Source organism: Halichoerus grypus, chromosome 6 (assembly GCF_964656455.1).
Source record: "Halichoerus grypus chromosome 6, mHalGry1.hap1.1, whole genome shotgun sequence".
NCBI classification, from domain to species: Eukaryota; Metazoa; Chordata; class Mammalia; order Carnivora; family Phocidae; genus Halichoerus; species Halichoerus grypus.
This window is the reverse complement of record NC_135717.1, coordinates 179,113,716-179,141,315: the sequence shown is the minus strand read 5'-3', so window position 1 is coordinate 179,141,315 and position 27,600 is coordinate 179,113,716. Positions and strand designations below refer to the sequence as shown.

The 27,600-nt window shown below is 46.7% G+C and overlaps 1 protein-coding gene and 1 non-coding gene across 19 annotated transcripts; one reads left to right on the top strand and one right to left on the bottom strand.

Annotated features, from left to right (window-relative positions):
• The first annotated feature begins 1,184 nt into the window (after window positions 1-1,184).
• Window positions 1,185-26,239, top strand: RABL2B (RAB, member of RAS oncogene family like 2B). 18 transcript variants are annotated; one of them, XM_078076829.1, is made up of 10 exons: window positions 1,201-1,279; window positions 2,218-2,344; window positions 3,280-3,442; window positions 18,873-18,902; window positions 20,057-20,136; window positions 20,843-20,922; window positions 24,106-24,217; window positions 24,556-24,653; window positions 24,995-25,078; window positions 25,265-26,239. In XM_078076829.1, exons 2-10 carry the CDS (start codon window positions 2,329-2,331, stop codon window positions 25,343-25,345), a joined length of 744 nt encoding a protein of 247 aa, XP_077932955.1. In that variant the 5' UTR covers window positions 1,201-1,279; window positions 2,218-2,328; the 3' UTR covers window positions 25,346-26,239. The 18 variants fall into 18 exon arrangements, 16 of the variants coding, with proteins under 16 accessions (XP_035949419.1, XP_035949414.1, XP_077932955.1 ...); XM_078076834.1 differs by lacking the exons at window positions 1,201-1,279; window positions 2,218-2,344 and adding exons at window positions 1,876-2,140; window positions 7,067-7,278; XM_036093526.2 differs by lacking the exon at window positions 2,218-2,344 and having other exon boundaries at window positions 1,185-1,279.
• On the bottom strand, window positions 9,124-9,196 carry TRNAK-CUU (transfer RNA lysine (anticodon CUU)). Its single transcript has one exon. It is a non-coding gene; the product is annotated as a tRNA-Lys (tRNA).
• Window positions 26,240-27,600: the final 1,361 nt, after the last annotated feature.

The following is a 27,600-nucleotide window of genomic DNA, read 5'->3' as shown; positions in this document are numbered from 1 at the left end:
TCCTGAAAGGGCTCTGGGTCGCTCTTCTTAAACCCGGCCCAGACAATCCCTCACTCTCACCCGCCTCTTCCAAGGGTCTTGACTTAGGGTCCATCTTGTCTGATATGGGGATGGCACACCACGTCTCCACTGGTTACTGTCTGTATGGAGGATCTTTTCCACCCTCTCACTTTAACCCTCTTTGTGTCACTGGGTCCCAGGTGAAGCTCCTGTAGACAGCATGCAGCTGGATCTTGTCTTCTAACTCTTCTGCCAAGCTCTGCCTTTAACTGGAGACATCCGCTCATTTACATTAGAAGTAATTTCTTATGTAAATGAGAAGGAAGGACTCACTTCAGTCACTTCCTATGTGTTTTCTGTATGTCTTCAACTTCTTTTCACTGAGTCAAGATTTATTTCCAACCTGGAAAACATTTGGACTAATCAAAATGGTGCTGCTCTAATTTCTTATCAGACTTTAGGACTTCCTATAGAGATTTTCAGACATAGACACAGTGAGCCAGCCCGACAGCACATGGTAAGAGTTACAAAGGCCTCGGCTATTTAACAAAACCGAAAGTGACAACAAAATAATGCAGCGCAGGACTTGTGCATCCTTGAGGAGGACAGAATCAGGAGCAAGTTATTCAAACAAACCAAATGCAGATTTGTTTTTACACTTTTCATGTTGACTTTTAGTCTTTGCTTCATAAAGCCACTGATAATTGAGGAAACTTTCTGTCAAGTACGGGATTTCTAAACATTTTTTTAGGATTTTTGTTTATTTGAAATAGAGAGTGAGCAGGGGGAGGGGCAGGGGGAGAGGGAGAAGCAGGCTCTCCGCTGAGCAGGGAGCCCCGTGCGGGGCTCGATCCCAGGACCCTGGGGTCATGATCTGAGCCGAAGGCAAGGGCTTAACCGACTGAGCCACCCAGGCGCCCTGGGATTTCTAAATATTTTAATAAAGAAAAAATGAAAAACCCACAAATTCCTACACCAAAAGGAAAACACGACCCAGCTGCATTGACCCGTGCCCCCGCACCCCACCATCGCAGGAGGCCCGCCCCCCGCCGCCCGCCGCCCCTGCCGCCAACATGCCCGGCCCAGCCCCGGCAATCGCGGGCATCCACAGCACTCCCTCCGGCACCGCGCTAGCCAGCCGGTACCCCGGAGGGGTCCTTCAGGCCTCCGGCCGGGCAGCCCTCCTGCGGGTCCTTGCGCGGTTGCGTAGCAGCTGCGAAGACGCGAACCGAGCCGGAAGCGGAGTGCGGCGCCGAGTGAACCCCGGCTGGCCCGAGGGGTCCGAGGCGGGACCGGGGCGGGCGGAACGGGGACCGGGGTGGAGCGGGACCGGGGCGGGGCGAGACGGGGACCGGGGTGGAGCGGGACCGGGGCGGGGCGAGACGGGGACCGGGGTGGAGCGGGACCGGGGCGGGGCGAGACGGGGACCGGGGTGGAGCGGGACCGGGGCGGGGCGGAACGAGGCCCGGGGCGCGGTGGGACGGGGCGGAACAGGGACTGGGGCGGGGCGAGACGGGGACCGGGGCGCGGTGGGGCGGGGGACGGGCGCCGACTGGGCCATGGCTGGCCACCCGCGGGCCCACCTGCGGAGTCCGGGGTCGTACCTCGTTTCCCTCAGGCGGCAGGCCCAGCCTTGGGATCCACCGTCCTTGGGCCCTGGGCGGGAGAAGGACGGATCGTTGGGTTCACGCAGCGGTGTGAGGGCAAGGGCAGTCCAGCCTGACAGGGAAGGTTGGTTCCCAGATGTGTTGGGTGCCCAAAAGATGTTGGTTGAATGAAAGAGAGCTTGCGAAGTGGATGGGGAGGACAGCGACAGCTGTTGAAGGTCTTCGAGCCTGGAGTTTAGGTCTGGGTTTGGCTTTGGAACAGGTCAGTCTGCTGCAGGGGGGAGGTGGAAGGGGCAGCCCCTCCCTGTGCTCACCAGCCATCTACCACTTGCCAACCACTGGTCGTGAGGCTGATGGTACCTGGGTAAACAAGGCTCAGTCCGTACCTGAGCAGTGCTACAGTCAGGGAACTCGGGTCCCGCCGGCATTTTCCACCCCGACGCTGTGCACACCCCTGCCCTACCTCTTGCCACAGTAGACTCCGCCAACATCGTGTCTCCTTTCCTCTGAACCCAGCACGAGGTCTGCTCATGGTGAATAGAGCCTGAAGGCATCATTTCTGTGTGCCTCATTGACTCAGAATCTGTGCTATTGCGTGTTCTTGGTACAGTTTGAAAACTTCTATCTGGCCGTGAGGAGAGAAGAAACAGAGCTAGAAATGATGTCACACCTAGGTGTTGGCACCGGGTGGCGGTGATGTCTTGTACAGACGAGGAATGTGATGACCAATGTTTGGGGTGGGCAAGAATTAAGTATTCGTTTTTCATATGTTCTTTGTCCCTCTGTGGCAGAATCTACTAGTCCCAATCTGGTAGGCAATCGCCTGAGTCTGCTGCCAGGGAAGCAATCTCGGTGGGGGTACAGATTTGGCGTCATCACTATTTAGGAGATACTTGAAACTATAGAGATTGAAATAACCCTAGGGAAGAGGGTCTGGAGAATGCCCACATTGAGAGAGAAAAAGGCAGCTACTGATTGCAGCAGGGTGAAAAGTGAAGGGGAAGGTGGAGGCATGAGGTAGGTGATCAGGAATGCACATTAGATGTCTGGCTGTGTGGTCTGTCATTCAGTGATAAGAGCTTAGGCCTACAGAACACTGTCTCTGTCTCACATTGATTGGTTTTTTGTCCTGTTTTACTGGTGAGAAAGCTTGCCCGTGTACAACTTGTCAAATAGTCTTTCCAGGTGGGAGTGGGAGGTGTGGCCCTGAACATAGCTGCAGTAAGGAGATGACATAGAGTAAACCACCCAAAGAGGATTTGGGTGGGGACAGGATTACAGCCCCACAGTTCAGCAAGTGGCGGCCAGGTTGGTAGTGAATAGAGAGGAATGGAAGTGTGTCCTTGGGCCTTTATCTCATCAGCTTCTCTCTCCTGTCCAGGAAGGGGAAAAAGTAGATTTGGTTGAGGAAACTTCTCATCTCTTTTTTTTTTTTTTTAAAGATTTTATTTATTTATTTGACAGAGAGAGACACAGCGAGAGAGGGAACACAAGCAGGGGGCGCGGGAGAGGGAGAAGCAGGCTTCCCGCGGAGCAGGGAGCCCGATGTGGGGCTCCATCCCAGGACCCTGGGACCATGACCTGAGCCGAAGGCAGACGCTTAACGACTGAGCCACCCAGGCGCCCGAAACTTCTCATCTCTTTAACAATAGCCTCTTCTTGATCTTCCCAGACAGTGACAAGACCCCACACGCACACACCTACCCCGGGCTGAACGGCCAGAAGCCAATGGCCAGCGACAAAGCCAAACCCTGTGAGCTCAATCAAGAGAAATACGATGCTGATGACAACGTGAAGATCATCTGCCTAGGGGACAGCGCTGTGGGCAAGTCCAAGTATGTTGGGAGATGAGAGAAGGAAGACTAGGCCCAGAGCAGGTCGGGGTGGCACAGAAGAGCATGGCTTCTATAGGGGTGATAAGGGAGTAGTCTTGGCTGGAGCCCAGGTGTGTGGGGGGAACAAGGGGAATCACAGCAGCTGTGTGTGTTGGGGAAGGGGGAGCAAGTCATAAGGACTGAGTAAATAGAGCTTTCTCCAGGAGTCTTGGCAGCACATGGGACGGCTCACCCTGGAGACTGCTGAAGCAGTCCAGGGTGAGGTGGTAAGAGCTGAGGGATCCTGCATGTTCTGTGTGGGCTGAGAGTCTGCGAGTGGGAATGGAGACCAATGACAGATTGATTGGAGGTGGTACAGATGCCTTCTTGGAGGAGCTCCCCAAGATGAAGCAGAGTGGAAGGAAATGAGGACTGACTGTGGTCAGCCTGGAGATTGGCTGACTCTTAACTGACTCCACTGCCCATGTGCACAGTTTGGGACTCCCCACCTGGTGAGTTGAAGGGGACTCTGCAGTGCATGTCCTTGTCTGCCTTCACAGCAGGAAGGTAGACCAGACATCTGCTTGAGTCCTGTCTCCTAGGTGCTCCAGAGCTACCTTGTCTTGAAGCTTCACCATTGATTCCAGGGGCTTTGCTGGTTTTTAGGCCATCTTCCTAAATTCACATTCTCTCTGCCCCACCCCATATGCATACACTGCAGATCTAGTTTAGTGTTTTACAGTTGCTTTGACCATCCTCAGCAGTTGCAGTTTGGGGAGATTGCACAGTAAAGAACACCCCCTATTTCCCAGCCAAGTGTAGTGTTTCCCAGCAAACAGAGCAGGAATGGCGGGCGGATAAAGAGCAGGTGGGGGCTTTGGAGAGCATAGCTTGGTGTGAGGCCCAAGGTGGCCTGCCTGCTTCCTCAGCACTGCCCAACCCAAAGTTCAATGCTGCTTTCTTACACGCCTCGCTTAGGACAACAACAAAAAGAATCCAGGGAGGTTAGCAGGATTTCAAATACCACAGCATTGGTCTCTGTGGCCACAGCATCTGGAAAACAAGCAAGGCTGTGGGGCAGAAGCACCAGGCTATCTCTGCGGTGCTGTTCTTTCTCCTGCAGCAGGTTCATGCCTCTTGATTCCATTTCCTCTTTGTGTCTGTGTTTTTGGCCCCCCAAGCCTCTGTTGAGGGTGGGTTCTAATGACATAGCTCTCTCACTGCCTTCACTCCTGCATGTACCCCCTTCCTGAGTTGGATGCTACTGCAAGATGTTCTCCCCTAACGATCTCTGACCTGGCCAGCTCATGATCTGATTGTCCAGCCTGGGTCTACTTTAATAGACATTTCACTCTACAAGTGCTGAGTACTAACAGGGTCAGACCCTGCTCTAGGTGATCAGTAAAAGGCCCTCTCTGTGTGCCCACTTATAACCATGTCATTTGGAGGCCCTGCCGGTCCTCCATACATTTTCCTCACATTTTCTGTACCCCTGGGCATTGCTGACCAGTACTGAGAGGAACCCATACTCCCTCTGTAGTTTCTCTTTCTACAGCTCAAGAAACCGTCTTCCCCTTTTGCGGGGGCGGAGTTCAGGCTATTTTGGGCCTTGCCTTTCTTTTGTGTGTATAGGTTTTTTTAAAAGATTTTATTTATTTGAGAGAGAGAAAGCACAAACGGGGAGAGGCAGAGGGAGAAGCAGGCTCCCCGCTGAGCAGGGAGCCTGATGCAGGGCTTGATCCCAGGACCCTGGGATCGTGACCTGAACTGAAGGCAGGTACTTAACCGACTGAGCCACCCAAGTGCCCCTCTTTCTTAAAGATTTCTTTGGACCCAGATGCTCCCTCTGCTTAATAACAAAACATGGCCTTTCTTTATCCGCTCTTTCAGAGGTTAGCTCCAGATATGGTTTGCCCCCTGACTCAACCACTTAAGCTCCTGGCCTCCCTTTGTTTGTGTGTGTGTCGGGGGGGGGAGTGGTGGAAGGATAACAAGGCTTACTTCACAATGTTTTCTAAGTGACTAGCCCAACATTTGACACATGGTAGGTCTTCAGTGGGTCTTAGTTTTATCTTCCCATCTGCCACTAGTTTGACCTGATGAAGAAAATGAATAAAGACAAATCTTTGTTCAAAAACAGAATGGTTAGCTCCAGATGCATTGCCTTTTTTGGGTGATGGCTTTTAGGGTGTCATTCTCTCTTGGATCACTGTCCACCGTTGTGCACAGAGGCCAAAGATGCACACCCTGCTAGGGCGCGTGGTGTAAGCACAGACTGGAGTTGACTAGGGGAGATTAGGGAGCGGGATACACGCAGCCTGACCCATGTCCCATGCCTTATCATCCCCGAGGGCCAGGAGGAGATGGGCTGGATGCCTGGGGAAGGGACCTCCAGAGAGGGGTGCGGCACCTGTGACACTTCACATGTTTCTGGGACAGGAGGGTAGGGACCATCACTCTTCCACGGCCCACTCTAATGAGACGAGTCTCTTGAGCTCTGCCTTCCTCCTCCACTTCAGGAGCACATGGTCTCTCAACGCAGTATCTGAGCACAGCCCTCTGGACCTCTGACAGCAGTAATTTCACTGGGAGATTTTCCTACTTCCGTGTAAGAAAGTGGTGTATTTTCTTTATAATATGGATGCTGTTTCTTTTCAATTATAAACAGAATCTACTATTCTTCTACAAGGGAAGCTACAGTTTAAATCTTAGAAATATAAAATTATGGCTAGAATGTGTTCAATTTATAGACAGGTAAGGAGTGGCCCTTAATATGTGGGGGAAAGTGCAGTTGTACTCTAAGGAGAGGGGTCAGGGCAGGCCTGTTTGTGAAGGTGACATTTGAGCAAAGGTTTGAAGAAGGCAAGGGAACAAGCCATGCGTGGGGAGGAGCATTTCAGCTAGAGGGTCTGGCCAGTGGCTGGAACAGAGGGAGCAGCGGGAAGGCAGTGGGAGAGAAGAGAGCAAATGGAAGAGGGCCTTGGGATCTGAGGAGGCTTTGAACTGAAAGAAATGGAAAAACATGGGATGGTTTGAGCAGAGGAGTGACCAAGTCTGAATAATGTTTTAACTGGATGACTGACCAGGCTCAGAATAGGTGTTCCTCTCAATCATCAATAGAACAAGCAGAGAAAAAAAAGTAGTAAGGAAACATTTTGACAGCACATTTATCAACCTTGATTATTCATAGAGATTGTATTTAAGACTTTCTAGAATCATGACTAATTATGAAGAGCACCTTTTCAATTATTGATGCTTGATGCTTATTGGTCATTGGAAATCCTCCTCTGTGAAATGCCTGTTTAAGCCAGTTGCCCATTTTTATTGGATTGTTTGTCTTTTTATTATTGACTTGTAGGAATATCTTCAGACATTCTGAACCTTCTTTTAGTCTGTGGCTTTTCACTCTATTACTGGTGTATTTTGATGAACAGAAACAATTTTAATAAATTGTTAAAAAATTAAAGAAAATGTTTGAGATGTAATTGATATTTAAGATTGTCATGGTGTACGACGTGATGATTTAACAAACATATGTATTGCAAAATGATTGCCACAGTAAGGTTTGTTAACACATCCGTCACTTCACATAGTTACCTTTTTTTGGTGTGTGGTAAAAACACTGAAGGTTTACTCTCTTAGCAGCTTTCAAGTACATGGTGCAGTGTTGTTCGTTGTAGTCACCGTGCTGTACACGAGGTCCTCAGAACTTACCCGCCTTATAACTACAAGTGTACCCTTTGACCAACACCTCCCATTTCTCTGTGCCATGGAATATTACTCAGCCATTTAAAAGGAGGGGACTCTTGCCATTTGCTACAACATGGATGGATCTTGAGGGCATTATTCTAAGTGAAGTAAGTCAGAGAAAGACAAATCCTGTATGATCTTACATGTATGTGGAATCTTAAAAAATAAATAAATAAATGCATAAAAATAGAAGATGCAAGTTCATAGATACAACAGATTGGTGGCTGCCGGAGGTGGTGGGTAGGGGTGGGGGTGAAGGGGGTCAAAAGGTACAAACTTCCAGTTTAAAATACACAAGTCATAAGGACGTAATGTGTGACCTGGTGACTATAGTTAATAACACTACTGCATATCTGAAAGCTTATTAAAAGAGTAATCTGGAATTTCTCATCAAAAAAAAAAAATTCTGTAGCTATGTGTGGTGATAGACGTTAACTAGGCTTATTTTGGTGATCATTTCACAGTTTGAAAAAAGTCTTTAACTCACTTTGAGTTAGTTTTTGGTGAATGGTATAAGATAGAGATCCAGTTTCATTCTTTTGTATATGGATTTCTGTTTTTCTTAGCACCATTTATTGAAGAGACCCTCCTTTCTCCATGGTGTATTCTTGGCTCCATGGTCAAATATTTGACCATATATGTGTGGGCTTATTTCTGGGCTCTCTATTCTGTTCCATTGGTCTGTGTATCTCTTCTTATGGGAGAATCATGAATATTTGGTCCTATATTTTCTTCTGAAAGTTTTATAGTTTCAGCTCTTAAGTTTCAGTCTTTGGTCCATTTTGAGTTAACTTTTACATATGGTGTGAGGGAAGGGGCCCACCTTCATTCTTTGGCATGGGAATATCCAGTTTTCCCAGCACCATTTAAGAGACTCTCCTTTTCCCATTGAATGGTCTTTGGCACCCTTGTCAGAAATCAATTGACCATATATGTGAGGGTTTCTTTCCGAGCTCTATGTTCAGTTGCTCTGTATGTCCATATTTATGCCCAGTAGCATACTGTTTTGATTATTGTAGCTTTGAATGAAGTGTTGACCTCAGGGAAATGTGAGTTCCTCAGTTTTGTTGTTCTTTCACAAGATTGTTTTGGCTACTTGGGATCCCTTGAAATTCCATATGAATTTTGGGATGTGTTCTTTTATTTCTGCAAAAATGTCATTGGGATTTGGATAGAGATTGCATTGAATCTGTTGATTGCTTTGGGTAAAGTTATCTACCTCGAAACAGTAAGCCTTCAAATCCACGAACACTGATGTCTTTCCATTGATTTAGGTCTTGTTTAATTTCTTTCAGCAGTGTTTTATACTTTTAGTGTACAGTGCTATGTCTTGGTTAAAGTTCCTTTTCATATTGCTCATTGCCAATGTATAGAAATACAGTTTATCTTTGTGTGTGGATTTTATATCTTGCAACTTCGCTGAATTTATTTGCTCTATTTTTTTGTGGATTCTTTAGAGTTTTCTATGTATAAAATTATGTTACCTTTGAAGAGAAGTAATTTTACTTCCATCTTTCCAATTTGGATGCCTTTTATTTGCTTTTCTTGCCTAGGTGCTTGTGTTGAGGGCTTCTTGTGGCTAGTGTATTGAATTAAAAAGTCAGGTCCCTGATGGATGAGGGACATAAGCCACCCACCCACAGTCAGCAGGTAGTTCCCTCAGCATCTGAGTGCCCACTTTGGGGAAGTGAAAACCCTGGGGTTGTTTTGACTGAAGGTGCACTCTCAATATACCCACACAAAGGAAGTAAAGTCCCAAGATTTAATACTTAATACATCCCAGAAGTGGGAGTGAAATGGGCCAGGGGAAGAGCAGTCCTCCATCCTGGGTCACAAGCGAGCAGTACAAGGTGGTTGGGGTAGGGGTCACTAACTATTTGCTGGCTCAAATCGAAGTGGTTATTTATTTATTTATTTATTTTTAATTTACTTATTTCTTTAAGTAGGCTCCGTGCCCAGCGTGGGACTTGAACTCACGACCCTGAGATTAAGAGTCACATGCTCTACTGACTGAGCCAGCCAGGCACCCCTTAAGTGGTTATTTTAAAAGGTGCCAGGGAAAAGCAAAGTGGGAACTTGGGGCGGGCATCCTAAGGTCAGGTTCTTATCCGAATGTCCAGACTCCGTGTCAGCAAGATTGTCATGCTTGTCAGATACCTGAAGAGCAGGCTTTCATTCTTTCACAATTGAGTATGAGGTTAATTGTGTTTTTTCATATATGGCCTTTATCCTGTTGAGGAAATTACCTTCTGTTGCTAGTTCATTGAGTGTTTTTGTCATGGGATGGTGTCGGTTTTGTTAAATGCTTTTTGTGCATTTATTGAGATAAATATATAGGGTTTTCTGTCTATCAATATGATGTGGTTGATTAATTTTCTTAAATTGAACCACCCTTAAATCCCAAGAGAAATCTCCCTTGGTCATGGTGTATAGTCCTTTTAATATGAATTTGGTTTGCGATGATTGTGTTGAAGATTTTGACATTTGTATTCGGAGATACAGTTTTCTTGTACGGCATTGTCTGCCTTTGGAATTAGGGTAATGTTGGCTTCATAGAAAGAATTAGGACATGTCCCCTCCTTCAGTTTTTTGGACAAGTTTGAGAAGTATTGGTGTTAGTTCATTAAATGCTTGGTAGAACTCTCCAGTGAAGCTACCCAGTCCTGGGCTTTTCTTTATGGGAGGTTTTTGATTACTCCTTACTTGGTATTGGTCTATTCACATTTTCTTCTACTTCTTAAATCTGTTTGGTAGTTTGCATATTTATAGAAATGTGTGTATTTCATTTAGATTATCCGGTTTGCTGGTATACAGCTGTTCATGGTATTCTCTTATAATGCTTTTTGTTTCTGAAAAATTGATGTTAGTGTCCAATTTCAGTTCTGATTTTGATCATTTGTGTCTTCTCCCTCTTCCCTTGGCCTAGCTAAAGGTTTGTTGATTTGTTGATCTTTTCAGAGAGCTAATTTTTTTTCATTGGTGTTCTCCCTTGTCTTTCTAGCCTCTTATTTCTCTCCACTAAAATCTTCATTACTACCTCTCTCTTACAAGCTCATGTTTAGTTTGCGCTTTTGTGTCTAGTACCTTAAGTACCTGTTACTGATTTGAGATCTTTCTTCATTTTTAAGGTATGTGCTTATAGCTATAATATTTGCTCTTGGCACATCTTTGGTTTCATCCTGAAGTTTTGGTTAGCTGTGTTTTCATTTTCATTCATCTCAAGGCATTTTCTAATTGTCCTTGTGATTTCTTCTTTCACCCATTGGTCAAAGAAGGGGAGTAGGAGAGGAGAAGCGGGCTTCCCGCCGAGCAGGGAGCCCAATGCGAGGAGGGAACCCGATGCGGGACTCGATCCAAGGATCCTGGGAACATGACCTGAGCTGAAGGCAGACGCTTAACGACTGAGCCACCCAGGCACCCGACCCATTGGTTGTTTAATACTGTGTTGTTTAATTTCCACACAGTTGTGAATTTTCTGGTTTTCCTTCTGTTAGGCATTTCTGGTGTCATTCCATCTTATTGGAAAAGATACTTTATATGATCTGTCTTTTTAATTTTATTAAGACTTTATGCTCTCACCTATGTTCACTTGAGAAGAATGTGTACTCTGCTGCTGTTGGGTACAGTGTTCTCTGAAGGTCTGTTAGGTTGGACTGGTTGTAGGGTTGTACAAGTCCTTGGTTCCCTTGCTGGTCTGTCTCAGTTGTTCTGCCCATTACTGACAATGCGGTTGGAAATCTCAGCCAACTACAGCTCCCTTGGCTTGTGTCAGTGTTTGCTTCCTTTCTTTTGGGACTCTGTTTAAGGTACATATATATTTATAACGTTTATACATTCTTGATAGGTTGAAACTTTTATCAATGTTTAGTATCCTTCTTTCTCTCATAACTTGTGACTGAAAGTCTGTTTTGTCTGACTGTAATAGAGCTGCCCCAGCTCCTTTTTGGATACTGTTTGCATGGATTATCTTCCTCTTATTTTCAGTCTTTTTGTGATGGATCATGTATTTTAATGTATTCTGCCAGTCTCTCACTTCTAATGGGAAAGTTGTTATCCATTGACATTTGAAACAACGATACTTAAATTATCAGTAAAGAAGGACTTATTTCTGCCATTTAGCTATTAGTTTTCTGTGTCTTTTTTTCCTCAATTACTTCACTACTGCCTATGTGTTTTTTGATTTTTTGAAGTGTGCTATTTTGATTCTCTTCTTCCTTTTTTGTATAATTCTTTGTTTCTTAGTGGTTACCTTAGAGATAACAATTAACATCTTAAACTTATAACAACCTATTTGATTAATACCAGTTTGTCATAACAGCACACAAACACTCTGCTCCTAGATATCTCCATCCCACACTTTGTGTTGTTTCGGCGCAGACTGCATCTTTATACATTAAGTGCTGGTTAACATAGATTTATAATTATTGCTTTATGTGTTTGCCTTTTAAATCATACAGGAAAAGGGGGAGTTACAAACCAAAAGGACAGGAATACTGGCTTTTATATTTATCTATGTAGCTGCCTTTACTGAAAATCTTTATTTCTTCATACAGCTTCAAATCACCACCTAGTTTCCTTTCATTTTAATCTAAAAGAGACTCACTTTAGCATTTCTTATAGAGCAGGTCCACTGGTAATGAGTCTTGTCAGCTGTTTATCTGGAAATATCTTAACTTCATTCTTGAAGGATCATTTGCTGGATGTAGAAATCCTGGTTGACAGCTTTTTAAATATGTCATCCCACTGCCTCTGACTTTAGTGGTGTCTGATGAGAAAGTGGCTGTTTGTCTTATCAAGGATTTTATCTTTAGGTTTCACCAGTTTGCCTGTGATGTATCTCAGTGTGGACCTCTGGGTTTATCCTGCTTGGAGTTTATTAAGCTTGCTAGGTGTGTGTACTCACGTCTTGCATCAAGTTTGGGAAGTTTTTTGGGGTTTTTTGTTTTTTTGCTTTTAAAGATTGATTTGAGAGAGAGAGCCTGTGCAAGCATGTGTGTGCATGTGCACAGGGAAAGGGGCAGAGGGGGAGGGAGAGGGACAGCAGACTCCGTGCTGAGCACAGAGCCTGATGCGGGGCTCGATCTCATAACCCTGAGATCATGACCTGAGCTGAAATCAAGAGTTGGATGCCCAATTGACTGAGCCATCCAGATACCCCAAGTTTGGGAAGTTTTTAGGCATTATTTTTTCAAATCTCTCTCTTTTCTTTATGATGCATATGTCAGTATGGTTTATGTTGTCCCACACGTTCCTTTGGCCCTGTTCTTTTTTTTTTTTTTAAGTTTTTCTTTTTTTTTTTAAGATTTTATTTATTTATTTGACAGAGAGAGACACAGCGAGAGAGGGAACACAAGCAGGGGGAGCGGGAGAGGGAGAAACAGGCTTCCCACGGAGCAGGGAGTCCGATGCGGGGCTCAATCCCAGGACCCTGGGATCATGACCTGAGCCGAAGGCAGCCGCTTAACTGACTGAGCCACCCAGGCTCTGTTCATTTTCATTCTTTTTTTTTTCCCCTCTCCAACTGGGTAATTTCAATTGCCTTATCTCAAGTTTATTGATCCTTTCTTCTGCCTGCTCAAGTATATTGTTGAAACCCTCTAGTGAGGGTTTTGTTTTGTTTTTTTTAATTAATGTGGTTTTCAGCTCCAGAAGTTTTGTGGGTTCCTTTTCATAATTTCTGTCTCTTTATGAATGTTCTCATTTTCTTCATATATCATTTCCTGATTTCCTTTAATTCTTTGTCCATAAATTCCTTTAGCTCTTTGAGCACATTTAAGATAATTCCAGTGTCTGTATTTCTTCTGGGATTGTTTCTGTCCAATTCTTTGTTTCATGAGAATGGGCCATATCTTCTCATTTCTTTGTTTGCTTTGGCATTTTTTTATTTTTTTATGAGAATTAGGCATTCTGAGTATCTTAATGTGGTAACTTTAGAAATCATGTTCTCCCACTCCTCAGGGACTGCTGATTTCTGCTTGTTTGGGGCTAGAGTTATCTGTTTGTAACTTTTCCAAACTATTTTTGCAAAGTGTGTATTCCTTGTTGTATGTGGTCACTGATGTTTCTGTTCTGTTATCTGTGGTCAGACCACAGTGACCTGACAAAGATTTCCTTAAGTTTCTGACTCCAAAAAAGGAAGGAAAAGCAAAGGTGTTCCTAACCCTTGAAATCTCCGACGGATGCCAGCAAGGGAACCCTGAAGCCTGAGAGAGCTGAGACCTAAATGTGCAAAACATGCAACCCAGACTTTCTGAGGGCAGTCTTTCTACCGCCACCCCTGGCCCTAGCCTGGTTCCTGGAGCCCAGGTCACGAGGTCAGCGCAGCGGGCCCGAGGGATGGGTTGTGGCAGCTGCTTGGCCTATGTCGCTCTTCCACCTGGGACCAGCTCTCTGCTTTCATGTAGTGCTCTTCTGCTTGCTATGTGTCCAGTCAGGTTCCAGAGTTTAGAAACGGTTGATTCTGATCAATTTTTCCAGTTTACTGCATATATCAGTTGGGGGTTCACCCCCTAGAACTTCTTACTCCACCATTTGGTTAACAGCCTCAAGGTTCATTTTTTTCCCAAGCATATTCAATTGCTTGGACACCATTATTTTTTTTTTTTTTTTAAGATTTTATTTATTTATTTGACAGAGAGAGAATGAGAGAGAAAGCACATGAGAGGGGGGAGGGTCAGAGGGAGAAGCAGACTCCCTGCCGAGCAGGGAGCCCGATGCGGGACTCGATCCAGGGACTCCAGGATCATGACCTGAGCCGAAGGCAGTCGTTTAACCAACTGAGCCACCCAGGCGCCCCTGGACACCATTAATTGATGAAACTGTTCTCGACCCCATTGAATCATAGTGATGCCTTTGTTCTAAATGCCATGACCACACGTGTGGCAGCATATATTTTAAGGGCTTATTTAGTGTCTGTCTTCATCTGCTACAATGTAAGCTCCATGAAGACAGGGATCTTCATCTCTTTAGTTCAGTGTTATGTCATGGCACCTAGCAGAGTGTCTGGCACGTGGTAAGCACTCAGTAAATTTAACTAGTTGATACTAAAGTTACTTGTCTATTCTTTTGAGAACATTTATGATGTTATCATTTTTATGATATTAAACACGATACCACAGTGAATATTTTTGTGCCTACCATCTTGGGTACACACTTAGGCCTGTGGGGAAATTGCCTAGTTTTAGGATTAGCTCAAACTTTAAGATGCCCATATTGCTCTCCAAAATAGTTATGTTACGTGTGCACTCCTGCCAGGATGGTATAAGAGTTTCTGTTGCTCCACAAAATCCCCAATGTTTGGTGTCTGAATTTTGCCAGTCTATAGGGCTGTGAATGCTACTTCATTCTGTTTTAATTTGTAATAAAATGATTAAATCATTAAATTAAAACACTGAACATCTTTTTATATATTTGTTATCCATTTATCTGTTCATATTGTTAGTACACAGATTGTGTGTTCTCTTATCAGAGCCGTTTATATTTTCTGTATATTAATTCTTCTCCGTTGTCGGCATTGCATATATCTTCTCCCTGTCTGTGTGGTTTTGGCTTGCTTTTTTTTTTCTTAAGTTTTCATTTTGAAATAATACAGATTTCACAGGATGTTGCAAAGAGAGTACAGAGAGGGCTTGTGCACCCTTCACCAGCTGCTCCAGTGATAATATCTTAGGTCACTGTAGAACAACATCAAAATCAGGACATTGGCATTGGCTCAGTGCATGTATAATTCTGTGTCATTTTATCACATGTGCAGGTTTCTGTAACCATCATTGGAATCAAGATACAAAACTTTGGTCATGCTACCCGTTTCTAGTCACACCCACCCCACCTCACTTCCCACCACCACTGACCCCTCTAACCACCAACCTGTTCTGCATCTCTGTAATCATGTCATCTTGGCAACATTGTATAAATGGAATTATACAACCTGTGACCTTTTTCACTCCACAGAGTAGTAACCTTAAGACCCATCCAGGTTGTTGCACTATCAATACTTTGTTCCTTTTTGTTGCTGAGTAGTATTCCATGGTGTAGACAGCCACAGTATGGTTTTCTAGACTGTTCCAGTCACCTGTTAAGTGACATTTCGGTTGATTCTGGGTCTTGGCTATTACACATGACACTGCTGTGAACACGTGTGTAGGTTTTTGTATGGACATGAGTTTTCATTTCATGGCTTAATCATACAGTGAGTATATGTTTCATTTGTTAAGAAACTCAGATTTTTTCTAGAATGTCTGTTTTCCCACTAGCAATGTATGAAAGACGTGGTTTTCCTACACCCTTGCCAACAGTTAGTGTTGTTGCTATTTTTTATCCTGGCCATTGTGACAGGCGTGTAATGATAGCTTATCGTGGTCTCAGTTTCTATTTCCCTGGTGCTTGGTGGCGTGGAATACCTTCTCCTGGGCTTATTTGCCATGTGTACATTCCTCTTTGGTTAAATGTCTCTTCATGTCCTTTGCGCATTTTCTAAATGAGTTTTTTTTTAACTGTAGAGTTTTGGTAATTCTTTACTTTCCCAGGAACTGGTCTTTGTTCGATGTGCTCTTTGCAGACATGGTCTTCCCATCTAGAGCTTGTCTTCCCACTGTCATAACAGGCTTTCTCATAAAGCAGAAGGTTTTACTTTCCATGAAGTCCAGTTTGCCACTTGTTTCTTTTACGGATCATGCTTTTGGCGTTACCAAAATCATGGACTCTGGTCTTTGCCAAGCCCTGGCTCCAAAGCATCTTTTTCCTATGTTTTCTTCTAAAAGTTTTATATTTTTACATTTTATACTTAAGTCTGTGATCAGTTTTGAACTAACTTTTGTTTAAGGTGTGAGGGTGTAGGGTAAAAGGTTATTTTTTTCCTTAAAGATATTCCGTTGGCATCATTTGTTGAAAAGGCTGTCATTCCTCCATTGAATTGCTTTTGCACCTTTGTTAAAAATCAGTTGGCCCTACTTCTGTGAGGCTGTTTCTGGATTCTTTCTTTTGTTCCGTTCGTCTATGTGTCTGTCCCTCTGCGAGCACCACACAGTCTTGACTAAGGGAGCCATAGTAAGTCTTAAAATTGGGTAGAATGATTCTTCCCACTTTATTCTTTTTCAAGTTTGTTTTGGCTTTTCTAATTCCTCTGCCTGTCTGTATAAGTTTTCCATAATCTTGACAATACCTGTAAAACATCTTGCTGGAATTTTAGTAGGCATTGCATTAAGCCTCTATATAACTTTTAGGAGAATCGACATCATTTTTATATTGAGTTTTTCAGTCCATAAACATGGTATGTCTCTCCATTTATTCAGATCTTCTTTAATATTTTTCACCAGTATTTGGTACTTTTCAGTGTACTAGTTCCCCTCTATTCCTGTTGGTTGGTTTGTTTGTTTGTTTTATCGTGAATGGGTGTTATATTTTTCAGATGTATTTTCTCCATTGATTGACAATGGTCCTGTGATTTTTCTTCTTTAGCCAGTTATTATGGTAATCTACATTGATTGATTTTCAAATATTGAACTAGCCTTGCACCCCTAAAATAAATCATACTTGGTCATGGTATACAACTTCTGTTCTACATTCCCAAGTTCTATTTGCTAATATGTTGTAAATGCTGTGTGTCTACATTCATTAAGGATATTGGTCTATAGAGTTGTTTTTCTTTTTCCGTACTGTCTTTGATAGGTTTTGGTATTAGGATAAACTGCCTTCATAAAATGAATTCCCTCTTCTTCTCTTCTCTGGAAGACGTTGTACAAAATTGATATTAATTCTTACACTGTTTGGTAGAATTCTACCCTGAAACCGTCTGGGCTTAGAGATTTATAGTTCTAGGACTATTCAAATGATCTGTTTCGGGCGCCTGGGTGGCTCAGTTGGTTAGGCGACTGCCTTCGGCTCAGGTCATGATCCTGGAGTCCCTGGATCGAGTCCCGCATCGGGCTCCCTGCTCAGCAAGGAGCCTGCTTCTCCCTCTGACCCTCTCCCCTCTCATGTGCTCTCTCTCTCTCATTCTCTCTGTCTCAAATAAATAACTAAAAAAATCTTTAAAAAAAAAAAAAAACAAAAACAAAAACAAATGATCTGTTTCATATTAGGTTAGTTTTGCTTATTTGTGGTCTTAGGAATTGGCCCATTATTGAAATTTTCTGTATTTTCATTTATTTCAAGCACATTGTAGTTGTTCATTTCTTTATTTTTTTAAAAGATTTATGTATTTATTTATTAGCATGTGTACACGGGGCGGGGCAGAGAGAGAGGAAGAGAGAAACTCCAAGCAGACTCTGCGCGGAGTGCTAAGCACAGAGCCCGGTGCAGGGCTTGATGTCAGGACCCTGAGATCACAACCCGAGCCAAAACCAAGAGTCGGCCCGACTGTGCCGCTCAGGCACTCTGTACTTGCTCACTTATGACAGCTGCTTTAAAAACTTCTATTGGTTGTCTTTTTTCATTCATTTTGAGATCTTCCTCATTCTTAATACAATAAATGATTTTTGGCTGACACTTGGACATTTTGACTATCCTGTTATGAGACTCTGGATCTTATTTAATCCTTCTGTTTTAGCTGGCTTCCTGCGCCATTGCTCCAGCAGAAGGGAGGGAGGCAGCACTTGGGGCCTCCACTGGCACCATGCAGTGGGGTAGGGGTCTCACTGCCGTCTGGTAGGACAGAAAGTTCCAGCTCCCTGTTTGGCCTCCTTTGACCCCAGTGCAGCTTGGTCATGTTGTTGAAGTAGAAGTCTAAGCTCCCCACTAAGGCTACAGTTTTTCTGGTGTTTGCATGGTGGTTATAGTCCAAATGTTTTTTGTCCTAGGCAGCAATAAACTAAAATTCCATAAACTGCTTTCATGGGCATCCCATTCTAGTTGAGAGGAATAGACTGTCAATAAGTAAAATACTGAGTATTTCTGTTGTGATTGCCCTCAGGTAGAGATAGAGTACAAGATGAGGCAGGACTTGCCTGTTACAAATAAGATCATCAGGGAAGGTCTCATTGCTCAGGTGACATTTGAGCAAAGCCCTAAAGGACCTGCAGAATATTAGGGAAATGGTATTTGGGCGAAAGGCACAGCCTTCCTGGCATCAGTTTTCCGTGAAGGGGCAGGGGTGATTGTGTTCGTCAGCACTATGCGGAGGCAGAAACAGTGGGTCTGAGAGCCTCCCGTGGACTGCTATATACAGGTATAGTAACGTGGGCTGTTTTGTTATGAGGGGCTAGTAATTCTGATTCCAGGTTCCAGGCTTGGAGAATGGGGTAATGCCACTAACTAGATAACTCAGGGGCAGGGACAGGGTTAGTGGGTTAAAGAAACTCACTTTTAGATTTATTGAGTTTATGGTTCACACAGACTTCTCCAGTGTAGATATATGGCAGAGCTCCAAAGACAGGTCTCTATTTCTTCAACTAATATTAGTGACCAGCTGTTACGGTGCCCAAAAAGGAGTAAGGTGGAGTCCCTGCCCTCAGGCAAAGCGGCTGTGGGGGCTGGATCAGTGTTAGAGCTCAGGGGTGCCAGGAACTTAAAGGGAGTCAGGAAGAGGGTAGGTGGGCAGTTCCTGGGCATTGTCCTAAAAGGAAACTCTGTGGCTGTGGAGTGAATGGGGGAGGGGAGCCACAGGTGGCCCTAGGTTATCAGCCTGGACAGGGGTGATGCCGTGGGGCAAGGAGGAGGGGAGGTTAGAGGATGTACCTGACCACCTTGCACACTGTCCTTACAGACTTATGGAGAGGTTTCTCATGGACGGATTGTATCCTTCAAGGTTTGCGGTGTTCTGTGTTCCTGTGGTCCTTCCCCCCTCATACCAACTCAACCTCACTGCTCACCGCTTTACTCCAGTGGTCCAGGGAGGAGGGATAGATCAGTGAACACACAGGTTTCATTCATGCTTGTTTCTTACCAGCTGGCAGCACACATCATCGATGCTGCATATTTTGGAGCTTACTCATATTTGCATTTGCTTTCTATCAGGAAGACAGTAGAATGGCTAATAGCACCTGGTCCTATGCCTGGATTCAAACTCCACCTCCTCCTTCTTACTAGCTCTGGTAACCTCTGTGACCTCAAAACTTGGGCTAACATTTTACAGTTCTCTGGTATGAACGAACTTCGTAAAACAGGACCCACTCCCTCCTCCCACGGATTGTCCACGTTGTCTAGGTTTGGAGTGAGACACTCCCTGGCAACCGGGATGGTTTTAAAAAAGCTTCCCGGGTGAATCTACGGAGAACCATGGCAGAAAAGAGCCCTGGAGTGACACCACTCCCTGCCCTGGGCCTTGTGGGCCTTGCCCTGCCCCCCCCCGCAAAGTGGAGTCTGAGTATATCTTGCTTCACCTCATACCACGTGCTCCTTCGCACCCACCCGCCTGCCTCCCCCCACCCCCTTCCCTCCGCTTGCTGGTTAAAGCTCTCCGCACCTTGCGGCTTCAGGAAGTCTCATTCCCCAGGCTTTTTGTCAGGGTTTCACACACAGGCAGTTCATAAACAGCTTGTCAGCTGTCTGGCTTCTGGAGGCTTTTTTCCCTGGAATTGTCACGTGCTGCTTAAGGCTGGGTTTCCTCTCTGGCCTGCAAGAGCCCCATCCATAAAGGGACTGGGACACCCACAGTTGCATTTTCCAACTACATGAGGCTGTTGATGACGGCTTCTCTGTAAAATTCCATTCCATGTTGTCCCTGGTACTTAGAGGTCCAGAACACACCCCAGCTTCTCCTGCCTCTCGCCTTTCCATGGAGTTTGTGCCAGTGATCTTTGAAGCTGATCCTCTGCAACATTCATTCCATTTAAAATAAGAAGAACTCCAGAAAGAAAAAGAGAGGCCAATTTCATCACACCAGTGCCCCCCCCCAAGCACCTTCCCTGCCTTCCTTTTGTTCATCTCTGTTCCTTAACCTGAATGCAGTCGGCCACAGCAGCTGTCCACGTACGCCCTGACCCTGTACAAGCACACGGCCACGGTGGACGGCAAGACTGTCCTTGTGGGTGAGCAGCACAAGGCCGGGCCATGGACTCTCAAGGCGGAGGAGAGGGGAGGGGAGAGAAGTCCGTGAGAGAGAGTCAGACGGGAAGGAAGTGAGACCCCCAGCAGAGAGTAGGGGTGATAGGAAGGAGCCTGGGAGCCCGGAGCCCAGGGGAGCGGGGAGGAGGCGCACAAGGCCTCAGTTCCAGCTCTCTGACCTGGTATTCTAATTTGGCCAGCGTAAAGAGATAACAGTTGTGGTCTGAGTGTTACCTGCTACAGAAGGTTTTGACTGTGTGATGTCACTGCCCCCTGCCTGGCTAGGCCACGCATCCTGCCTGGCAGCGTCTGCCGTCTGTGGTCAACACACGTGGGAAGTCAGCCTAGTTTCAACCTTGGAGGGCCCTGCACCTTGTGGGCGGGGGAATGGGGAAACCTACCTTCTCCCTTTTGGGACTTCCTGTCTGCATTCTCCTTCCTCCTGGCCTGGCCATGTGTTTCCCTCTTACCCACTCCCATGCACACACACGTACACAGACTTCCCATGGCACACCCAGGTGCGTTGTGTCCTGATGACGCACACATGCGAGCTGTGTGGTCTTTGTTCCTCCCTGTCCTCCCCACATGTTGTGTTTCTGCACACACAGATCTGCACAGAGATGCTCAGGGTGTCCGGGTCTCTCTGCCCTCCAGCCGCATCAGACAGTCAGAGTTGTGTTCATGTTGCAGACTTTTGGGACACAGCAGGCCAGGAGCGGTTCCAGAGCATGCACGCCTCCTACTACCACAAGGCCCACGCCTGCATCATGGTAGGAAACCAGCTGGGCAGTGGACGAAGGCTCTGGGCAAGCTTGAGGGGTGACCCGGTAGTGCTGAGCCCTCCTCACCAAGGCTGGGTACTGGGGGAGAGGGGATCAGGGCAGCCTGGGGAGGTTTCTGAGTGAGAACGTGCCCGGGTGAGCTTCTCTTCCAGTGGGGCTGGATGAGGAACCCCCATCCAGGGGGTGGAGCACATCCAGGGCCTCAGATTCGGGCATGGTGTCTAAGAGGCAAATACGGTCCTTCCCTGGTAGGAGCCACCTACTCCGACAGGCTCCCAGGGCCCCCTCGACTGTCACTTGGTGCTGCTCCCAAACCAGCCCCTCTCCTCTGTGCTGTCTAGAACACAGTCTTCAGGGGGCTCCCCATAGCCACAGGGTAAAAAGTGCCATAAGAGGACCTGAGGGACAGCTAGAGAAGCGCAGGAGGGCCGTGCAAGCCTGTGTCAGTAGGGCCTCCTGCCCAGAGCCCTGGCTCCATTCACAAGCTCCATTATCCCTTAACACAAAATCTCTTGAAATTTTCCAAATTGTAATATTAGTACCTGTAAGAGGACAGAACAAGAAGCTGACTGGGTAAGGCACTGGGGGCGGTGCAGGCCAGCAGTCTCCCCTGGAGGCTCACAGAGTCAACATCTCTGACCCTGGAGAAGTGGGAAGGGAGAGCCCAGCCATGTCTGTTCCAATTCTGCACTGGCCTTTGGGGCTCTGAGCTTACCTGCACTCTTTCTCTCGGAGCAGCCTCCTCCTGCCTCTGACACCTCTCCATTGGCTCCATTTGGACCGTCTTCTGAGGCCTGGGGGTGTCTGTCCTGCCAGCATTCCTACATGCCTGTCTGCAGCTGTCTGCTGCATGGGGCCTGGCATGTAGAAAATGCTCGGGTGAGCTTCTCTTCCAGTGGGGCTGGATGAGGAACCCCCATCCAGGGGGTGGAGCACATCCAGAGCCTCAGATTCAGGCATGGCGTCTAAGAGGCAAATACAGTCCTTCCCTGATAGAAGCCACCTACTCCGACAGGCTCCCAAGGCCCCCTCGACTGTCACCTGGTGCTGCTCCCAAACCAGCCCCTCTCCTCTGTGCTGTCTAGAACAGTCTTGTGGTGACCATATGGGGATCTGAGAGTCCCAGAGGGAGCTGCACTTTGAAACCCTGACGGGGATGCTCCTCATCCCTGCCAGGTCTTCCTCAGCTCTTGAAACAAGGAGAGGTAGCTCAGGAAACCAGACAGATATGGATGAGAGGTGACTGATGGCGATCACGGGAGGCAGCCTGGTGTCCAGTGGATTCCAGAGGATTCATTACAAGTGTGCTTTATAAGAAGTCTTTATTGGGGATTCAAGACAATGTGGTCATTTGTTGAAATGGGGCCTGGGTGTACTGTGGAGGAGCCTCCCAGGTGGACCTCCTGTTGCCTCAGCTGTAACAGCTGGCTGCCCCTCGCCCATTGCCATGCAGGGCAAGCCCCTGGCGCTGGGTGAGGTCCATTTGCTCCCATGAAGGGCTGGGTGGTTCAGAAGGAAGAGCAGCCATTCCAGCAAGTTACAGGGTTGTCCACCTCGATCCACTGTTGTGCTGGGGCAGTTTGGGCCTGTGAGTCCATCCCAGAGGCTGGCCTTTGAGGGGCTCCTGCCACGGGTTTGAGGGACCCCATCCCTGCAGCAGTAATTCCAAGCATCTCAGGACTTCTGGCCTCCCCTGCCCTTAGAGCAAGTCTGCAGTGCTCATGCTTATTGCTAATATTTTAAAATAGGTAAAAACTATAAATTGTAAACTTTAATCAAATTACAAGCTACAAAATAATAATAAAAGGTAGTCTTTCCAACTCTGGCCACTGTTGTGAGAGGGGCTGCTGCCATGTGCATGCCCCTGCAGTGGCCGGTCGCACAGAACCGCCCCGGCTTCCTGATCAAAAGGAACAAGCAGACGTAGAGCACTGAGGGCTCGCAACTCCTTCCCTTCAAGGGTCCGATTCACCTTAAGACTGTGGGTGTGGAGCCAGCGGCCGAAGACAGAGGTGTAGTGGTGGTCGTGAAGCACAGATCCGGCCAGTAAAAACCTGCCACCTCCTACATGCAGACCACCATCAACAAGAAGCCCGGGCCACCCTCAGCAGCACCAGGCACATGATCTGCAAGAACAAGTACCAACCAGATCTGCGCACGGCTGCCACTTGCAGAGTCAGCGCCATCCTGCGCACCCCGAAGCCCGTGATGGTGAAGAGGAAGCCGGCCCGCTCCACCAAGAGCTCCTGAGCACCTGCCCCCCACCTCCAAAGCAATAAAGATGTCAAACCACCTCCAAATAATAATAATAGATAAAAATGGCTTAAAAGGTTTAAAATGCAAAATGAACAAGAGATTAAACAAAAGTTTAAAATTAAAAGTACACCAATAGTGGGTGCCTGGGTGGCTCAGTCCGTTGAGCATTTGATCTTGATTTCAGCTCAGGTCCTGATCTCAGGGTCATGGGATCGAGCCCCGTGTCAGGCTTGTGCTCAGCAAGGAGTCTGCTTGAGTTTCTCTCTTCCCCCCGCCCCCCACTTGGATTATCTGTCTCTCTCTCTCTAAAATAAGTAAAATCTTTATTTTTAAAAAAAAGCACATTAGTAACTACAGGGAAATTTTTGAGGCATTTGAAGTTATTACAAAGGAATTTTTAAGAAAGATTTATTTATTTTAGAAAGAGAGAGCATGTGTGTGCGGTGGAGAGGGGAAGGGCAGAGGAAGCGGAAGAGAATCTCAAGCAGACTCCCCGCTAAGCACAGAGCCCAATGCGGGGCTCGAGCTTACGAGCCGAAGATCATGACCTGAGCCCAAACCAAGAGTCGGACGCTCAACCGACTGAGCCACCCAGGCACCGCACAAAGGAATTTCAAGACAAAGTTTAAGCAATAAAAATAATAGACTAAGAAGAAACCAAAAAATTTACAGTTTGCAAAAGACTATGTTGGTTAGTACAATGATACATCTTGGTTAAAATAGGTACACAGGATTAGGTGGCAAGAGAACAAAAAAGGAATAAACATTTTAAAGGCCACTTTTGGATCCGGAGGTTCTGGGGGCTTCCCTGAGAAGGGCAGGCACAGGGCCTCTCACCTGCTTGTGTGTGTCAGGTGGGGGTGGTGTGCAGACACTGACGCACCTGAGCTATTTTCCTTCCTCTGTTCATTGCAGGTGTTTGATGTGCAGAGGAAAGTAACCTACAAGAACCTGAGCACTTGGTATACAGAGCTTCGGGAGTTCAGGCCAGAGATCCCATGCATCGTGGTGGCCAATAAAATTGATGGTGGGGCCATCCCTGCATCTGGGTGTCCGCACTCCATGGGGGACCCACCACCACACATTTCCTCCTCCATTCCTGGGACAGTAAACCTTCAGTGATCTGTCCTCCTTCCCAAAATACAGCCCTTGTTTGCTTGCCGTCAATCTCTTTCCAGTAGAGAACTGAGCCAATCTTCTCTCTTCCCAAGACACAGATCCCTGTTAAATGAACTCTTTCTAGGACATGTCCCCTGATTGCCCCTGCCTGTCCCACTTTCTGGAATGGCCTCTAGTGACCCACTCTGCAAAACCCTCTCCCTTTTCCCTTGATGGAAAGGCCAATGTCCTACCTTCTCTCTACAGCAGACATAAAGATGACCCAAAAGAGCTTCAATTTTGCCAGGAAGTTCTCCCTTCCCCTGTACTTTGTCTCAGCTGCTGATGGTACCAATGTCGTGAAGGTAATGGTGGACTGCAGAGGTTAGGAAAGGCCAACTGGTCAAGGGACCAGGGAAGCCGCAAAGAGAAGGGTTGGCTGCAGGGAGAGGACAGGCCTTGCTGCAGGGGCCGTGAGTGGGCAATCCAGAGCAAGCGGTGATAGGAAGGGGTCATGGTTTGTTTTGACAGTAGGGGAGGTGATGGGCCTGGGCTTGGTGGGGGAAAGTATATTGGTTGGGAGAAGGTGAATTGAGGGGTGACCTTGCTTACTTTAGGGGTGGAGTGTTGTGTGGACATAGGATGGGGACAGGGCGCTGGGACCCACTGCCATGTCTTCCTTCCCGCCACCTCCACCTACCCCCAGCTCTTCAATGATGCGATTCGATTAGCTGTGTCTTACAAACACAACTCCCGGGACTTCATGGACGAGGTTTTGCAGGAGCTTGAGGTAGGTCAAGTGGAAATGTTGGACGGGATAAAGCTTCTCTGCAGAGAGATGCAGAACATAACCCAGTAGAGTGGCTCCTGCTGGCCCTTGCAGGCAATGCATGCTCACCGTGCATGCGCCCCTAGAAGTATCCGAACTACGCGGGGCAGACCCGGGGCCAGGCCTCACCTGCAGCCTTGTCCACAGAACTTTGATTTGGAGCAGAAGGAGGAGGAAGCGCCAGACCGAGTGCAGCGTGGCGACATCGAGAGCCCCTCCCCTTCCTGAGTCAGAGAAGGAAGCCTCTCTCCTCGTGGACTTTGGGGAGGGGGCGGTATCTTTCAGAATACCCTCCCCTCAGCAACCCTCCAGCTATGTGAATTGAAAAATTCTTGCAGGCCATCCCCCTGTCTACCTCCTGCAAGCCCACCCATTCCATTGGCCTGCCCCACTTCCATGGCCCACAATTCCTGACCCTTCCACAGTTGTCCTTTCCCCTGGACTCAGGTACCGGGACGGGGTCTGCACCAGCAAGCACCCTTGACAGGTGTGAGAGATCCACAGCAGACCCTGAAGCAGAATTAGAGATCAGTAGCCTCAGCCTCCCCAGGTTGTGTGGAAGCAGGGAAGAGCTTCAGGAAACATGCTTTGTGTGTCTCTCAAATAAAAGGAAATTGAGGTGTTTTCTCTCCCAGAACCGACCTCAGGGCCTGTTCATTGCCTTTCCACCAAGGGAATGATTTCTAATCCCTGATGGCCCCTATTCCCAACCCTACAGGTTTGGGGTGGGCCTCCATTCTTTTTCATCTTTAGTCTCCCAACCAACTTTTTTTCAGAAATGGTTTTGAGCAGACAGCTGTTCCTATCACAGGACAGGTTTGCCATTAAAGCCCAGGGAAACAGGTCACAAGTCCTGCCATCCTTAGCTGTACCGTGAGGCATGCCCATTTGGATTCTAAGAAGAGCTTCCCTTTAAAGCCCCTGTTCCAGCCGATGATGCTTTCCTGCCTTTTTTTGAGGACTGTTGTGGGTACTGCCCTGTGGGGCAGGGAGAGGGGCCACCCTGCTGCCTTTCCCACTTCCCTCCAGGACTTGTGGTTCACTAGTGTGTTTGTATGATCATCTTGTGCATCATCATTTCCGTTGTTTTCATATTTATAGTAAAGTTTGAGTTAACATAAACATTTCATGTATGTGCATGCTTGTAGGTCTGGATTTCGCTGAGCAAAAAGCCACAAAATAACTTGCAATCATCAGCTAGATGAATGAGGGAAGCTGCCTTGATCTACCATGTGAGGGCAGCCCGGTCAGCTCTGCTGTAATGAAGGCCATTGCAATGGAATTTAGCGGTTTTTGTTTTTGTTTTTGTTTTTGTTTTTTTTAAGATTTTGAGAGAGAGAGCATAAGGGGTGGGGTGGGGTGGGGTGGGGTGGGGTGGGGGAGAAGCAGTCTCCCTGCTGAGCAGGGTTAGGGTTAGGCCCCTGAGGTCATGACCTGAGCCAAAGGCAGACACTTAACCAACTGAGCCACCCAGATGCCCCAAAATTTAGAGTTTTAAAAAGAATGAGGATTTATTTGGGAAGAACAAGAAACAAGAACAAACTGTATTTGCCTTTAAATTGCTAATACTTACAATTTCAACTGAAAAGATTTACTTGACCTGGGATTTTGAGAAATGTGTTACCCTGGTGAGGTGGGCTTTTAAAAACTACCAAAAAAAAAAAAAAAAAAAGCCCTTTGGTGTTGTACATGACTAGTATTTTTTTTAACATAATGGCTTTATGGAGATATCATTCAAATACCATAAAATTCACCGTCAGTATTAGTTTTCCATAACCATTTTGCATCAGGATCCCTAGTGAGAGGGCAGGAGGCCAGAAGCTAAGCAGGGGTGTGGTCTCCCTGCCCCAGGGAAGCTCCGGAGCACAAACTGGCCCACGGAGTTGGTCCCACTGGAGACCAGGGGGCTGTTTGTGGCAGTCAGCCAAGTGCGGGAGGGGGAGGGGGTGATGGCACCTAGCCTCCAAGGCGAAGTGGCTCCCGCATTAGCAAGGGCAGTTCTCTGGGGGAAAGGGCAGGTTTATCCATCAACTCTCAAAGCAGCCAGGGGAGGAGTGCTCGGGCAGGGTGCCCGCAGCAGCCATGGCCACCCACCCGCACACGCTCAGATCCACCTGCTGCTCAAAGTTCATTCCATCCTGACTCATACAGGAAACACCACCCCTGGATCTTTTTAAAATATTTTATTGAGGTGAGACTTACATAACATAAAATTAACCATCTTAAAGCAAATGACGCAGTCCCGTTTAGTACGACTACAATGCTGGGCAACTATCACCCCTGTCTAGTTCTAGAATATTTCCATCACTCAGAAGTAAAACCCCTTGCTCATCAAGCAGTTTCTCCCCCATACCCTCTCCCTTCAGCGCCTGGCAGATTCTACTCTGCATTCTGTCTGGATTTATATATCCTGGATATTTCACATAAATGGAATCCTACACTGTGACCTTTTGTGTCTGGCTTCTTTTACTTAGCATAATGTT